At 40.5% G+C, this 16314-nt stretch overlaps 1 protein-coding gene across 1 annotated transcript in view; it reads right to left on the bottom strand.

Annotated features, from left to right (window-relative positions):
- The window catches only part of SPAG16 (sperm associated antigen 16), a 1492162-nt gene that overhangs the window by 642127 nt on the left and 833721 nt on the right, over nt 1–16314 (bottom strand). The window contains exon 13 of the mRNA XM_073633573.1: nt 30–156. Within this exon, the coding sequence (XP_073489674.1) occupies nt 30–156 (127 nt within the window). The remainder of the gene's footprint in view (nt 1–29; nt 157–16314) is intronic.

The following is a 16314-nucleotide window of genomic DNA, read 5'->3' as shown; positions in this document are numbered from 1 at the left end:
AGGAATGGTGGGGTATATAAAAGACTTACCATTCTAGCATCCCACAAGGACAAAGTCTTGTCTGCAGAGCTGGTGAGCACAATGTTGGAGTATGGAAGGAACTCAATGCTGTTGACAGAGTCCACATGGCCTCTCATGGTGTACCTACACCGCTCACTGTCAAACAAAAGCAATAAGAGATTAACTAGCAAGCAAAGGCAGAGAAACAACTGTTCTTACTTGTAAATCTGCAAATTCAAGCACTGCATTAATATTTGAAAAGTTTAGATAAAACAATGAATACTACATAGTAAAAATACTCTTTAGACCCTGTTGCTGAAAACCATCAACTTAGTTTCCAAAATGTGCATACAAAGAAAAATACTCTTATAGTTAATATTAAAAGTAGTACCAATACTTTCCATAATTGCAATAATGTATTCAGACAAAGGGAACAAAAATGTAAAACCTCTGAAAGAACAAGAAAATAAGCAGTTCAATAAGTGAGATAAAACATACGGGAGGAGTTAACACATGCTTAACAATTCACACATTGATATATCAGGTCATTATTATTCCATTGCACGGTGCAAGCCAGATTTTGACTAGTTAGGTTGCCCTCTCTCTGGGCTGCTTATCACTCAATCTCCGCAGTAACATATATTGCTGCTTTAAATAACATGTCCCAAATGAATTTCCTGCAGAGCCATGAGATGTAATTAGAACTCACACCCTTATGTGTCAACAAGGAAAGCAGGCAGGCTACATAAGAAACTAGAACACATAGTGCATATGGCACTCACTTATAGTGATTGACACAAAGGATAGACAAGTGGGCTGCATGGAGACTAGGGTGAGATTAATTAGCTGCCACAACAGGAAGAGCCTGGCTGAGAAATTTTCCAAGGTGAAAATGGACTAAGGTGATGGACCCTGACAGCCCGCGTGTGAAAGGAGACAATACAAGAATATTCATACAGTACGAGTACATTTAACCATATAAAAAAAAAAAAACGGGGCCCAGATATGTTTTTCTCAAATGATTTATTTGCAGCAAAATTCTGGCATTGCATTTAACATTTAGCACAAGTAAACAGCATGAAAAGGTCAAAAGTGATTAAGACAGGAGGAAAGATAGATGGATCGTTCTATACAATGTCTACCCATTTAAATCCAAGTCTACTCACAAGTTTTGTAATTAGTCCTTGCTGGTTGATTAATAAGTAAACAGGACTCTTACTTGAGGAGTTCAGTGTGGTTCCCGACATTGTGGCTTGCTCTGTTTATATACCTTACTGTACTGCTGAAGAAGCTGCTTTTGATTGCTGAATGCAAGCTACAACAATATCTGCACTAAAGAGTACCCATCAACTCCCTACAGGAGAGAGACATTTTTACATTATTTCATAGTTTGGATAAGGCTCATTGTTATGCACTGCATGCATAGTGAGTTATGTTTTCTAGTTACCCACTTGCCTACAGGGCACTTACACCCCCTTCCTGCCCAAAGCCATTTTTCAGCTTTCAGTGCTGTTGCACTTTGAATGACAATTGCGCGGTCGTGCTACACTGTACCCAAACAAATTTTTTATCATTATCTTCACACAAATAGAGCTTTCCTTTGGTGGTATTTAATCATTGCTGGGTTTTTTATTTTTTTACAAAAAAAAAATAAAGACCAAAAATTTTGAAAGAAATCTTTTTTACTTTTTTCTGTCAGTAAATTTTGTAACTAAGTAATTTTACGCCTTCATTGATGTGCGCTGATGGGCACTAATAGGCACGGATAGGCGGTACTGATGGGCACTGATGGGCATTGATGGGTGGCACTGATGGGCGACACTGATGGGCATTGATCGACAGCAGTGATGGGCATTGATGGACAGCACTGATAGGCGGCACTGATTGCCAGCACTGACTGCCATCGCTAATGGGCACTGATTGGTGGCACTTGTGGGCAGTGGTGGGCACGGATTGCTGCCACTGGTGGGCACCGATTGCTGGCATTGGTGGGCACTAATTGGTGACACTGTATTGCTATATTGTAATCAGGACACTGATGATCAGTGCCCTGATTACATTCCTAAATGTGCCCCTGCGTGGAGATGCCACTGATCGGCTCTCCTCGCCACACACTCTGTCAGTGTGAGGTGAGGAGAGCCGATTACCGGCATCTCTGTGTTTACATGTGACCGGCTGTGATTGGACAGAGCCGATCACATGGTTAAAGAGCCGTGGATGGGGCTCTTTACAGAGATCGGGGTTGCACTGCGTCCCAGAACAGTGCACGAGAGCAGCAGTTCTGGGACACCATCATATCACGTCGTCCCACAATGAGAGTCGCACCACCCCGCCATCATTTGACAGTGGGTGGGCAGCAAGCAGTTAAAGCGTTTGTTAACCTTTAAAAAAAAAGATCCTGTTCTCTTAAAACACATTAAACTGCACAGTGCTTGTGCTGTCTAATCTGCCCCTCTCTAAACTTGGCGGATCCTGACACTTTCTGTGTCCCCCTCTCTGTGTTGACAAGGATAATCAGGGCTGCTGAACATACATCCCTTCGTCATCCGCAGCCCTCTTCTGTACTCCTCTATCCCCCTCACCCCCTCCTCCCTGCCTGTCAGCTCTGTGTTCTGTGTCTCTGTCTCCACCCCCCTCCCCCATCCCCGCCACTATTAGTACAAATAAAAAAATTATAAATGGTCACTGGCAGCGCCTCTATTATAGATAGGCATACCACACAGTATAAGTCTTTTATAAAAACGAGGCATGCAAATTCAAAGGTCCAGAATGGTTTTCCTTAATTATACAAAGCAAAGACTCATGGAAAGCAGCTACATATTGGCTTCATCTAGCTGAAGTGAAGTTTACGCACTTGCTTACTAAGCACCCCCTTCCTGCCCAGACCATTTTTCAGGTTTAAGCGCTCTCACATTTCGAAAAACAATTGCACGGTCATGCAACACTGTACCCATATGAACTTTTATCATTTTTTTCACACAAATATAGCTTCTATTTGGTATTTAATGAACACTGGGTATTTTATTTTTTGCTAAGCAAACAAAAAAAGACCAGAAATTTTATAAAAACAAACAAATCGTTTTTCATATTTTGTTATAATATTTTTCAAACAGGTAATTTTTCTCCTTCACTGATGTGTGCTGATGAGGCAGCACTAATAGACTGCACTGATGAGGCAGCACTTATGGGCACTGATGGATGGCACTGATAGGTTACGCTGATGGGCACTGATCAGGAGGCACTGATGAGGCTGCACTGATAGGTGGCACTGATGGGCACTGATAGGTGGCACAGATGGGAACTGATAGGTGGCACTAATATGCACTATTAGGCAGCACTGATGGGAAATGATAGGCATTGGTAGGCGGCACTGATAGGCAGCACTGATAGTTGACACTGGTGGGCACTGATAGGTGGCACTGGTGGGCACTGATTAGGAGCACATGAGGGTGGCTAAGGGGACAGATGCCACTCTAACAGAAGCCGCAGCTTTTTTTCTTTCATGCTGACAGCGTGAAGGAAATTAAAAAAAACGATACCCAGCAGGTTTTTTTTCCATGATCAGCTGTCATTGGCTCACAGCTGATCATGTGGTAAAGGGCCTGCTTTGATTGGCCCTTTACCCGATCTATGATCAGCCGAGTCTCACGGACTCAGTGATCACAGAGCGCCGCCGCCCGCACGCCCCCCTGGGGAAGTGCAGGAATGGAAGGATGTCTATGGAAGCCCTCCCGGCAATTTAAGCCCGCGCTGTAGCTGATATTGGAGCACAGAGGACACACGATATATCACACCAATGCAGAAAACACTCTATTAAGGAGCATAAAGATATAGACTCTGTAGTATTTGACAGGATCTGAGGCCCTGATGAATTGGGTCAGCCCACGAAACGCGTTGGCTAAAAGATATGCTAAAATGGATCTTGAATCCAAGATTGCATCACCCTGGACAAGCAGTTTGTTAACTTGTTTTTATGGAATAAAACCCTTTCCTTAAAGAATTGTAAAATGTTCTAAATAAAGTTATGTACAGATTATTTTATATAATGTTTTGGCTCAGTGGTTATTGACCTAAGGAAGTACATGAAAAGTCCCAAACCTTAATCAGATTTTTACTAAAGCTAGGGGAAGAATAAAACACAGACAGTCCAGAAACTGAGAAGGTGACTACATTGCACTCTTAAGGAGATAACCCTGCCGTACAAGGTCTGTGTGGTGGTGGATAAGGCTTTCTTTATAGCAGGTTCAATAAAGGTGGAGATAAGAGGGATAGGATAGGTCCTAGAGGCACCTCGTTGAATGTGTTATTGAAAACCAGGCTCTGTCTTCACAAGTATATGTTTAACAGATCAGTATAAACCCTCATATACTTGTCTCTTTATATCAGTAGGTAGTTGAGGGACTACATTTCACCATCTCGGAAAACACTAATGATTCCCTTGGGTAAGGTAATTTTTTAGTTCATTTGGTTAAAGTGTTAGTTCACCTTCCTAATGAAATTTGTAGTGCAATCAATGGGCCTCAGTAGTTTACAACTCATGGTGCAATGTACAGAAGTTGCGCCTCCTTTAAATTATAAACCTTTAGACCAACTTCTGCTTCCACAAAGCCTAGCTAAAAAAAAAGAAAAAAAAGCAGTATTCTGAGCAATCAGAGTTGTTTTGCATGAAAGCAAAGTCAATTGGTCCATTGGACATGCCCATCATCACAGAAATGAGAGCATAGATGTTGCATTGTTTGTCCATAAATTTATACAAGTGCTGGTGTCCCTTGGATGCCACCCTGGATCTTCCCATTGAAAAACAATACAGCAACTCAGGACAGAGCCATTCACTCAGAATGCTGTTTTTTTTGGCTGGGCTTTGTAGAAGCTGTGATTGGCCTGGTGGAGTGTAATTTAAAAGAAATCTCAATTTCTCTACACCGCACCTTGAATTGTAAACTACTGGAGCCCCTTGACTGCATGGCAAATTTTATCATGGTCTAATCCTTTAATTATTAAAGTAGTATATAACAAAGTTTGCTCTAATTGTATTTCCCTTGCTCATTTTGTGTATATGATATCCTTTTCATAATATAAAAGTACAGATAGCTGATCCTGAAAATAACCTGAACTGTATAAACTATTCTGAAGGTGCTATTGTATGTGTGACAGAGATTATTATGTTAACAAAGGGAGCCTTTCTTTCTTTTATTGTTGACTGGAATAGAGTTACCAGACTGTCAGAAAATGAAATTTAACCATTACAAATGTTAACAGGGTAAAAATAAATTTTTTATTTTTCCAACTGCTTTTAATAATAAAATAATATTTTTTATTTGGTTTTGTAGAAGAACTACAGATTTAAAGTGACATTGTCAAGGGAAATACATGGGCTACCACTGCTGGCCTCCTACAATCCTGGCTTTGTCAATACTGTCACAGAAATGGCACAAGCATGGCATACGTGTGTCAGAAAATGAACATTCCTTATCTTTATACTTGTTTAGGATCAGTGATTCAGGGGGCATTGAAGCCAATGCATCAACGTGACAGACAGAAAACTAGATTTTTACAAGGACTGATCAGCAATGGCACCTCCATTATTCTCTCATGGCAGGTTTCCTTTAAGGTGAATGTCTTAAAATATATTTTTTAAGATGTCTTCAGATTAACCAAAACAATGAAGCAACAGGATTGGGCAACGCTCTATTTTTGTTATATTAGCTAACCCTATAAAACACTGAAAATTCTCTTAAAAAATAGGTTACTCCAACCAGAACTCCTGTTCTGTTTGTATTGCTTTCTTTGTGTCAAATACCTGTTTTTTGCCAGTCCCTCTGCTTTCTTATTAAAAACTGGCCACACTAGGCATGAAAGCACACCATGGTACGTTTTCTTTAAGTACTCTAATGCCCCGTACACACGGTCGGATTTTCCGATGGAGAAAGTCCGATCGGATTGTGTTGTTGGAAATTCCGATCGTGTGTGGGCTCCATCGGACTTTTTCCGTTGGAATTTCCGACACACAAAGTTTGAGAGCAGGATATAAAATTTTCCAACAACAAAATCCGATCTTTTACATTCCGATCGTGTGTAGACAAATCCGACGCAGAAAGTGCCACGCATGCTCAGAATAAATTAAGAGACGAAAGCTATTGGCTATTGCCCCGTTTATAGTCTCGACGTATGTGTTTTACTTCACCGCGTTCAGAACGATCAGATTTTCCAACAATTTTGTGTGACCGTGTGTATGCAAGACAAGTTTGAGCCAACATCCATCGGAAAAAATCTGATGGATTTTGTTATCAGAATGTCCGATCGTGTGTACAGGGCATTATAGTGCAGCAGGGCTGCTATATATTACGTGAATTATACTTCATAAATTCTAATAATAATAATAATCTGTGCAAAAATTCTTAAACCAGTCAGTATGTAAATGATCAGAGTCGTGTGTGTGTGTGTGTGTGAATTCTTGATTGTTGTGAACTCCCGTTCACATATCAACCACCTCAGTGCTCCTTCGTTCTCTATAGACTTGTGCACACTCTTCTCTTATACTTAATTGTGCACACCCATACTTGCTCACTTCAAAAAAGTGTAAGATAAACTCAGGTGGTAATCTTTACTTTCACTCCACTATGGTCTCTCTCGTCCACATCAGACCAGCTGCTCAGCGTCAGCTCTCTCAGCTCAGCAACCTCCCGGGTGATTCCAATGGATTAAAGTAATTATCTCTCCTGCATAGATCTCCGCTGCTTTCTCCTTCCTCCACTCCAGAGATACCGCTCAGTGACACCCCTATATTTCTATATTTATTAAAATTGCCCCAATAAAAAATACACTTACAAGATAGCTAATAAAAACTTGCATATACAGAATAGTCTGTCAAGTCAGCTCGCTCACCACGGTGGCTGCGTGACGTCACGGGCTCGGCTCCTTCCCTATATATGCGTATCGCCCTCCGATTGGGCTTCCTCAGTAGATCTACTGAAGAAGCCCAATCAGAGAGTGATACACGTATAGAGGGGAGGAGCCGAGCCCGTAACATCACGCAGCCACCATAGCAGAGTGAAAGTAAAGATTACCATCTGAGTGTATCTTACTCATTTTTGAGGTGTGCAGGTATAACGGCTGGTGACGTTGTGCAAAATTAAGTATTGTCTATAGAGAACGAAGGAGCACTGAGGTGGTTGATTTATATGCATAGTTCATATGCATATGAACTATATTGAATAGAATAGAAGACTGCTTTAAGAATTTTTGCACAGATTATTATTATTGTTATTAGAATTTATGAAGTGTAATTCACCTAATATTTAGCAGCGCTGCACTACAAGAGTACTTAATTTGATTGTGTGATGAGGTGGATTCACTGAGAGGGTCACACCAGCTGCGGATAATTAGCAACATTTTGCACAGAATTGTATAATATTTAGCACTTTAATAACAGGTAGGGGTGGCGCTGATTGTTACTAGACATGTGCGCCGTCAATAAATTTGTTCCGTTCCATTTCGTATAAGAATGAATTCGTATTTCGTATTTCGTAATTCGTGTCCAAAATTTAATACGAAATACGAATTTTCGCTATGTTCGTTAACTTTTCATAACAATTACGATTCGTTATGTTCGTTATGATGAATTTATCATTATGAGGGGCTCCCAAAATCCCTGTGCTGTGCTGACTTTGCGGGTTTTTAACTTTTAGGTTCGTTAACTTTTCGTAACAATTACGAATGTTTGTTAGGAATTTGGATCCAAAATTCGTAAACAAAATTTCGTATTTCGTACAAAATCCTCCCGAATGTACGAATTTACGGAAATTCATACAAAACTAATCGCACATGTCTAATTGTTACATGCACTTAATGGTCAGTTTTCTGGTTGTGCTGGGAACTTACCCTGCTCTCCAGTTATTAGACTGTGCCCTCCCCTGGCACAGCCATTCACTGGGAAGACCAGTGTGCTGCTGTGTCTCCTTACCAGCTGTATCAGCTCCTTATGCAGCTGAGAACAGAAAATGTGTGATCACAAAAGAGAAAAAAAAGATATTTAAATTATGTATACACAAACGTTTTGCCTTTGAATTCTTTTTCATGCCAAATGAGTTGCTATACAAGGTAAGGGTTCACGTATATTTTAAACGCTTTGATAAATAAGACATACTGGCCAGTAGTGACTATAACAATAAACTCAGACCAGTGAGGATAATAGCACATATGCAAATAAATTCAATGGGAATTCACAAACAATTAAAGTGGTCTTAAAAGAGAAGTATGGCCAAAGCTGTTTTGGCCATACTTCTCTTTTGGGTCAGAGAAGTGTACTTGCTTTTGCTCTACTGTGAATCGGCTGACAATGTGCCACTAGCTAGCAAAATTAGCTTGTTTTCTTGGTACAGTGTATGTATATATATATATATATATATATATAAAGGCCAGTATGGTGGCCTGAATTTATGGGAGGAGTCCGGGGGGTATTTAAGCAGCACACTCACCTGTATCCCTTGTTGGTTCCGGTGCATGATACGTCATGTCACCAGGCCGGCTCTTCCCAGCTCACCTCATGGTTCATGAGTCCATGCGTTCGATTCCAGTGTGTTGCAGCTTCTCCATTCGTGGTCTTCATCGGACGTTCTCACTCGCTCTTGCAGGTAGGGTTCAGACCTTTCATATCATATGCAGTACAGTATCACATGCAGACCAATATGATGCAGTGTGCAGCTTATGGTCGGAGCACTGACAGGCTGACCCACCCCTTCAACCACTACAGCAATGCTAGCAGCACTCATGTGTCTATTTCCCAAAGACAACCTCTGGATATGACGCTGAGCACGTGCACTCAACTTCTTTGGTCAACCATGGTGAGGCCTGTTCTGAGTGGAACCTGTCCTGTTAAATCACTGTATGGTCTTGGCCAATGTGCTGCAGTTCAGTTTCAGGGTCTTGGCAATCTTCTTATAGCCTAGGCCATCTTTATGTAGAGCAACAATTCTTTTTTTCAGAGCCTCGGAAAGTTCTTTAACATGAGGTGCCATGTTGAACTTCCAGTGACCAGTATGAGAGAGTGAGAGCGATAACACCAAATTTAACACACCTGCTCCCCATTCACACCTGAGACCTTGTAACACTAATGAGTCACATAACACCGGGGAGGGAAAATGGCTATTGGGCCCAATTTGGACATTTTCACTTACTTGCTTTTGTTGCCAGCGGTTTAGACATTAATGGCGGTGTGTTGAGTTATTTTGAGGGGAAAGCAAATTTACACGGTTATACAAGCTGTACACTCACTACTTTACACTGTAGCAAAGTGTCATTTCTTCAGTGTTGTCACATGAAAAGATATAATAAAATATTTACAAACATGTATGGGGTGTACTCACTTTTGTGAGAAATTGTATATTGTAATCTTTTCTTTCTTACTCATTGCTTTAAATATTTAGGTATTTCCTACTTTAGGTTGTCAAGTAAGCCATTACAGAACCAAAGAGACTTTAAGTTCTTGTTCTCCAGGGAAAAAAAAAATATATTTATATTTTGCAGGTGTGAGAGGTCAAATAGCAGAACTGCTGACAAGCTATAGGCATTCAAAATGTACAGCTTCCTAACTCTTTCCAGCTGGCAGAAGCTAGCCCTCACATGGGCTTCCCTATCATATGACCACTGCAATCAGCTGTCACAGCGAGTACATCATCAGAAACCATAAGTTATAGTGACTGCAAGCCGTTGGTGACAGCAGGACCACTGTGCTAGGGGCGCTAAGCGAGCACACTCCCAGCATAGATAAGGGACGCTTAATTTGAATATGTGTGGCAGCTCAGCCCTAAAGCTCACCACCATCCTGCCACATATATGTATTTGGCAAAATTAATTACTAGACTGCTGGAAGGCTGCCAACTCACTGCTGGGAGTCGGAAGCTGAGCCAACTACTGAAAGTGAAAGTAAAACTAAGAAATTTAGCTGCAAACTTTGAGATTTAAAGTAACACCAAACTTACTATTTTATAAAATACATGTAATATGTCTAATTATAGAATGCTATCTCTCTTTATCATTATTTTAGGTGTTTTAGGTTTTAGGTGGTCAACAGGTCAGGGATAAAGGGAAAATATTGAAATTAGAACACTTAGTTTGCTGACACCCGCCTAAAAGAAGATTTATTTTACATAGGACAGAACTTTTCTCATTTCCTGTTATACATTCAGAGTGGAAAAAAGGAACTCTCCCTGATGGAACACAGACAGCAAAAAAAAAAAAAAAAAATTGTGCCAAGGTTTTTAACCATTTCCTATTTTATCCATAAATAAAAAAATGTTGCCTTTAGATTTGCTTTAATTTCTCCACAGCGGCTGCCACTACAAAGGCAGGTGAGCTTTTTTAAAAGGTTTTTTATTGCTTGTAAAAAAAAAAAAAAAATATTAGAATCTGGCCACAAAAACCAAATACTGCAGTTACATCTTTTTTGAGAAAAGGTTTAGCTGTTTACATATATTTGAAGGATGAAAGATTTAAGCAAATGTTCTGGTATATCCAAATTAATTAAAAGTTAGGAAATATGATTGCTAACTATAATATTTACAGGCATGAGAGGAGAGATAAAATGAATGGCCATAAATTGAACTTTAAGGCGGGATTCCAGGAATTAAGTCACTTTCTAAAATGTGGCAGATTACTATGGGTTAAGTCCAATGAGGTGCATGCTACCTCATGGATTAATTTCTTCAAATTATAATTAAAATTTTTGCTGTGCCCTGGGAGCAAAGCTCTTGCTATACTTCCTGTGTTCCGGCGCTGGACCTGCTGGTCTCATCTGCTGTATCTACAGAGTTGTATGCAGCTGCTCTGCCTGCAAAATCATAAGGCACTTTATGTTATGCAGACCTATTCACAAAATACAAAGTCTTCTGTGAATGGACAGCCGAGGAAAGGTGCAAGCAAATCTTGTTGCTGTGTGAAAAACAGTGTTTCTCCTATCAAAGATCCAGAAGTATATGACAGATGTACTCCCTACACTCATGAAAACTGACAATTGTAAATAAAAGAACTAGGTCCAAAAGGTGGCATGTACCTTTTGGACCCAACCCATAATAGGACTTAAAATGATTGTAAAGGGGCGCATGCGCGGCGCGATGCGGGACGGACGCCGTTGAGCTGAGCTCCGTCTGACGAGGCAGGCCAGGCATGATAACCGGGGCTATTCCCAACCAAAACCGCACCATCTGCTCGATCACCCCCGCGGGATCATTCTGTGCATGCCATCCGGCAAAAAGGGGCGACAGAACCGCTCCCAACATACCCTCACAAGCTACCTTATGAGCATGAAGAGGAGGATGACCCAAAATGGCGCCGGACACCATGCGGCCTCCAGCGTTCCGGAGCATACATCTAAAGACTGTGAGTACTCTCAGCCCCTTTCCAAGGCTGATCTAGATGCAAGCCTGTCAGCAATCTATGACAGATTTGTGGACAAATTAGAGAAAGAGATCCACAAATCTACCACCGCTCTCTCACAGGAGATTGCCAGTATAGGAGGCCGCACAGATCTATTAGAAGCCAAGCATGACGAACTAGCCATTGCACATAATGACCTCAGAAAGGACTATGATACATTGGCAGACAGTTTTTCTTTTATGCAGGCACACATTGAAGATCTCGATAATAGGAACAGACGTAACAATATAAGAGTTTGTGGAGTTCCAGAGTCTATCACAGACATAAACCAAGTCATTACAAAGCTGTTCCATAACCTTGTACCAGACAAACCTCTCTCTGCTTTTGCATGTGATAGAATGCACAGGGCTCTGCGTCCAAAACCTACAGCAGACAAACCCCCCAGAGATATAATAATATGTATGAAGGACTTTCTCACCAAAGAAGATATAATGTGTGCTGCCAGGAACTCCCCATCCATAGAGTTAGATGGGATAAGGCTGCAGATTTTCCCTGATATCTCCCCTGCGACTTTAGACCAAAGACGCAGGATGAAAGAAGTTACAAATGTCCTTCAAACAGCCAGAATCAAATATAGATGGGGATTCCCGTTCAAATTGTCATTAACTCATAATGGCAATACCTACACTGTTTATAATGTCATCGAGGGAAAAGATCTGCTCATTAAACTGGGACTGCTAGATCCACAACCATCACAGCGTCTACCTGCTACTCCTAGATCTTCACCTATATGGTCCACACCCTCCACCAGACGCAATCCGAGAGAACTAAGAAGATGGCAACAACACTCCCCTCAAGATCGTGTCGCCTGATCTGTTGGTACATTAATTAAGTAAGCGAATTTTTCGCTGCCGCTTTTACTGGATGACATCCAAAATTCTGTTTTTACTGTTCTCCCCTACCTAACACCCCAGTGATGAGGAAACCTCCAAGCCTTATGTAAATCCCCCCGACGCTACAATCAATCCTGGCTCAGAACCTTGGTTCAGAACATTTACCCAATCCCCTTCCAATACTAACTTTATTATTTTTTTTTCTATTTTTCACTGACTCTGCCTTTGGAAGGAATAGGAATGAGGGAGGTTATAATAAGGGGAGGTGGGGTTGAGAGGGGAAGTTCCCCTGTTCCCTTATTCTTATTATTTTTTGTATATTTTGTTGGTTCTTTCTTTTATCCTTCTTCTCCTATACAGGTTTTTTTTTTTTTTTCCTACTAAATTTCAGATCTCACAACCACCCTTCTCACCTACGATTAGACACCAAAGATGTTATATTATGTCACTTCATTTTGCAGTGGAACCACCTGACCGATAACTACACCCCAGAGTAATACGAGATTCTGCAAATCTGTCATATTGTGTACTATTCATTGGTTTGCTCCTTTGGTTCCTAACAAATTTTTTTTTTTTTTTTTTCTTTTTTTTTTCTTTCTTTCTTCTTTTTAAAAAAAGAAGGAAAAAAAGCCTGATATAAAAGTGTTCTCCTCGTTAACTTTTTGGAGGTTATCTACTATTTAGTGGTATGCTAAGGTTAACCCTATAGTATTTTTACCATGCACAAATCCCCTTTTTTTTTCAAACTTAGTTCTTACTTTTCAAATTGCCTGGCCCATCCGCTGCCGCTAGTTTGACCCCCATTCTGCCTGAGGGGCCTGCGGCCCTGCCTTCTCCTGGAGGGGGGCTGTACTCCCCGCCGGCAGAAATTGGACGATTAAGTCCTTTGGTAGAAATTACTAGGCTGAACGACTTTAGGTCCTTCAGTCCCCTTTTTTTTGTTATTTCAGTTGTTGTTATATTAGCCCTTATGGCAATTTATGCAAATAATATACTTTTTGGAAGACTTCTCGTTTCAGGTCATTCTATCTTGGGTAATTCTAAATGTTTAGCTATTACTCTACACAGGATGCATTCACTGAATTTAAATATTAATACAGAGTTATTGATCTCTCATCAATCGATACATTTATGCACAACCTATCATTTCAATGTCATTCCTTTTGTACTGTCTCCCATATTTTGGTACATGTTGATCCTCTTCTATACAATTAGAATTATCATCCCCAATAAATATGGGTCTTAAAGTATTTTCCCATAATGTCCAAGGCCTCAACTCCCCCAATAAACGTAAAAAAGCATTCAAACAGTACAAGAGATTGGGTGCCGACATAATACTAATGCAAGAGACCCACTTCTCTATCTCCAACCACCCACAGTATTTTGATAAATCATTCAACCAATTCCACTATACTACATTCTCCAATAAATCACGTGGTGTCGCCATCTTTATTAAAAACTCCATTATTTTCGAACCCCATTCTATTTACAAAGATGAAGACAGTAGATTCATCATCCTAAAGGGCAGTATAAATAGACGAAATGTCACTATTGCTTCCCTTTACGCCCCAAACGAAGCCCAAACAACATTCTTCACTAAATTCTTTAGCATACTAGAACAATATATCTCACCTCATTTGATAATTGGAGGCGACTTCAATCTATCTGCCCACCCAGCTCTTGATAGAAGCAAGGTGGCCCCCTCTTCCAAAGCTTTTAGTAAATCTATAAATCGCTCTCTCAGTAAACTGCAGCTAATTGATTCTTGGAGGGCACATAATATAGGTGTCAGAGCATATACCCACTATTCCCACCCTCATAGTTGTTTTGCCAGATTAGATTATATTTTTTGCACTCCAATACTTTTAGCAAACTCTTCTAATACAGACATACACCCATGCCCATGGTCAGATCATAACATAGTAGCGTTTGAAACTTCCCATATTGGCATGGCTCCCACCTCCTTTAATTGGCGCCTCAATGATTCACTCCTATCAAACCCTTCTACTGTCCAACAAATAAATACCCATATAGAAGAATATTTCCGCACAAACACGTCAGAGGAGGTCCTCCCAACCTCGATCTGGGCTGCTCACAAAGCAGTTTTGAGAGGTCATCTGATTAACATAGCCGTAGCCAGAAATAAATCTAAACTGACAGAAATTAAATGCCTTACCAATGAACTCCATGATCTATATAATAAACTAAATAATAACATCACTCCAGATTTATTGAATCTCATTCAAATAAAACGTAAGGCCCTAAACACATTACTTTCTGAAGACACAGAAAAATCTCTTAGATTCTCTAAAGCCAAATTCCTGCTACATGGAAACTCTTCCTCAACAATGTTTGCCAGAAAACTAAATCATGATACTAAACCCCCACATGTTTATAAACTTCGTGACCAAAAAGGCAATATCGTAACACACCCCCAAGATGTCCTCCAAATTTTCTCCTCTTTCTATAAAAACCTCCTATCTGGCCCCCAAACACATCCGCCTCCCACTACCCTAGACTGGTTAAATTCTCTACAACTCCCTAAGCTCAGTCAACTCCAATCCTCTTCGTTAAACGACCCTTGCACGGACACTGAAATTCTCAACATAATAAAATCCCTCAAAGCGTCGACTGCACCGGGCCCGGATGGCTTTACTACATCATATTATAAAAAATTTGCCCCATTACTGACTCCCAGTCTCACCAAAATGTTCAATTATATCTTATCAGGTGGTCACTTCCCTGAAGATATGCTACTGGCTAACCTATCATTAATCCCTAAACCCCAAAAGGACCATTCCCACCCCCAAAATTTTCGTCCCATTTCAGTCCTTAACAATGACCTTAAATTGTTTGGCAGATTGCTGGCAAATAGACTAGCCACAGTTATCACCTCCCTGATCCATACAGATCAAACGGGTTTTATCCCAGGCAGACAAATAGTCGATAACAGACTAGTTACAAATATTGCCCAAGATGCTAACCTTCACTCTCACCCCCTCTATTTGCTCAGCCTTGACATCCACAAGGCCTTTGACAGTGTCAATTGGTCCTACTTAAACCACCTATTACCTAAATTTGGCATATCAGAAAAATGTATACATGGGTTTAATGCTCTATACCACTTTCCCCAAACCAGAATTAGAATTCCAGGGAATAACTCAGATTTCTTCCCCCTAAGCAGAGGAACTAGACAGGGCTGTCCTCTTTCCCCCCTCCTTTTTGCCTTAGCCATCGAGCCCCTTGCGGTCACCATCAGAAATAACCCGAATATCAAAGGTTACCAAAAAGGTCCATATCATTTTAAACTCAGTCTTTATGCTGACGATGCACTTCTGTTCTTAACAGACCCACTAATCTCAATCCCCAATCTCCTCTCAGAACTCCACTCATTCCATAAACTCTCTGTTCTTTTTATTAATACAAACAAGTGCTCTATTCTACCTATTAATAGCCCTCCAAACTTAACCTCACTTCTGAAGAAAAACTTCAATTTTCTATGGTCCTCACACTCTTTTAAATACTTAGGTGTTAATATCACAATATCCCACAACCTCTTATATAAAAGCAACTACCTCCCCCTTTTCTCACAAATCAACTCACTGTTAAAAATCTGGTCCTCTTACCATATCTCCTTCCTTGGAAGGATATGTGCCTTTACGATGACGATCCTTCCAAAACTACTATATTATTTCAGAGCTCTCCCCATTAATGTACCCAAAACAAGACTGGAATCCCTGCAACATGAAATCAATAGATTTATTTGGAACAACAAAAAACCTAGATGTAGTTATATTCTTATGCACAGACCACAGGATAGGGGTGGGCTGGGACTTCCCAACCTTTGGCTTTATTTCCTAGCAGCCAGATTAGTACAAATGGCACAATGGTCTTCCCCTGATACAAATATCTCCTGGTTGATCTTCGAGTCCACCTCTATTCACCCTTTGAATATCAGGGGAATTTTGTGGTCTAACACAAAACTGTATCACACTCTCAACAAGAAAAACACCATAATTGCCCAACTTATACACTTATGGAATAGAAT

Source organism: Aquarana catesbeiana, linkage group LG06 (assembly GCF_042186555.1).
Source record: "Aquarana catesbeiana isolate 2022-GZ linkage group LG06, ASM4218655v1, whole genome shotgun sequence".
Taxonomy (NCBI): Eukaryota; Metazoa; Chordata; class Amphibia; order Anura; family Ranidae; genus Aquarana; species Aquarana catesbeiana.
The sequence above is the reverse complement of the archived record's forward strand: the minus strand, read 5'-3'. Positions and strand labels throughout refer to the sequence as shown.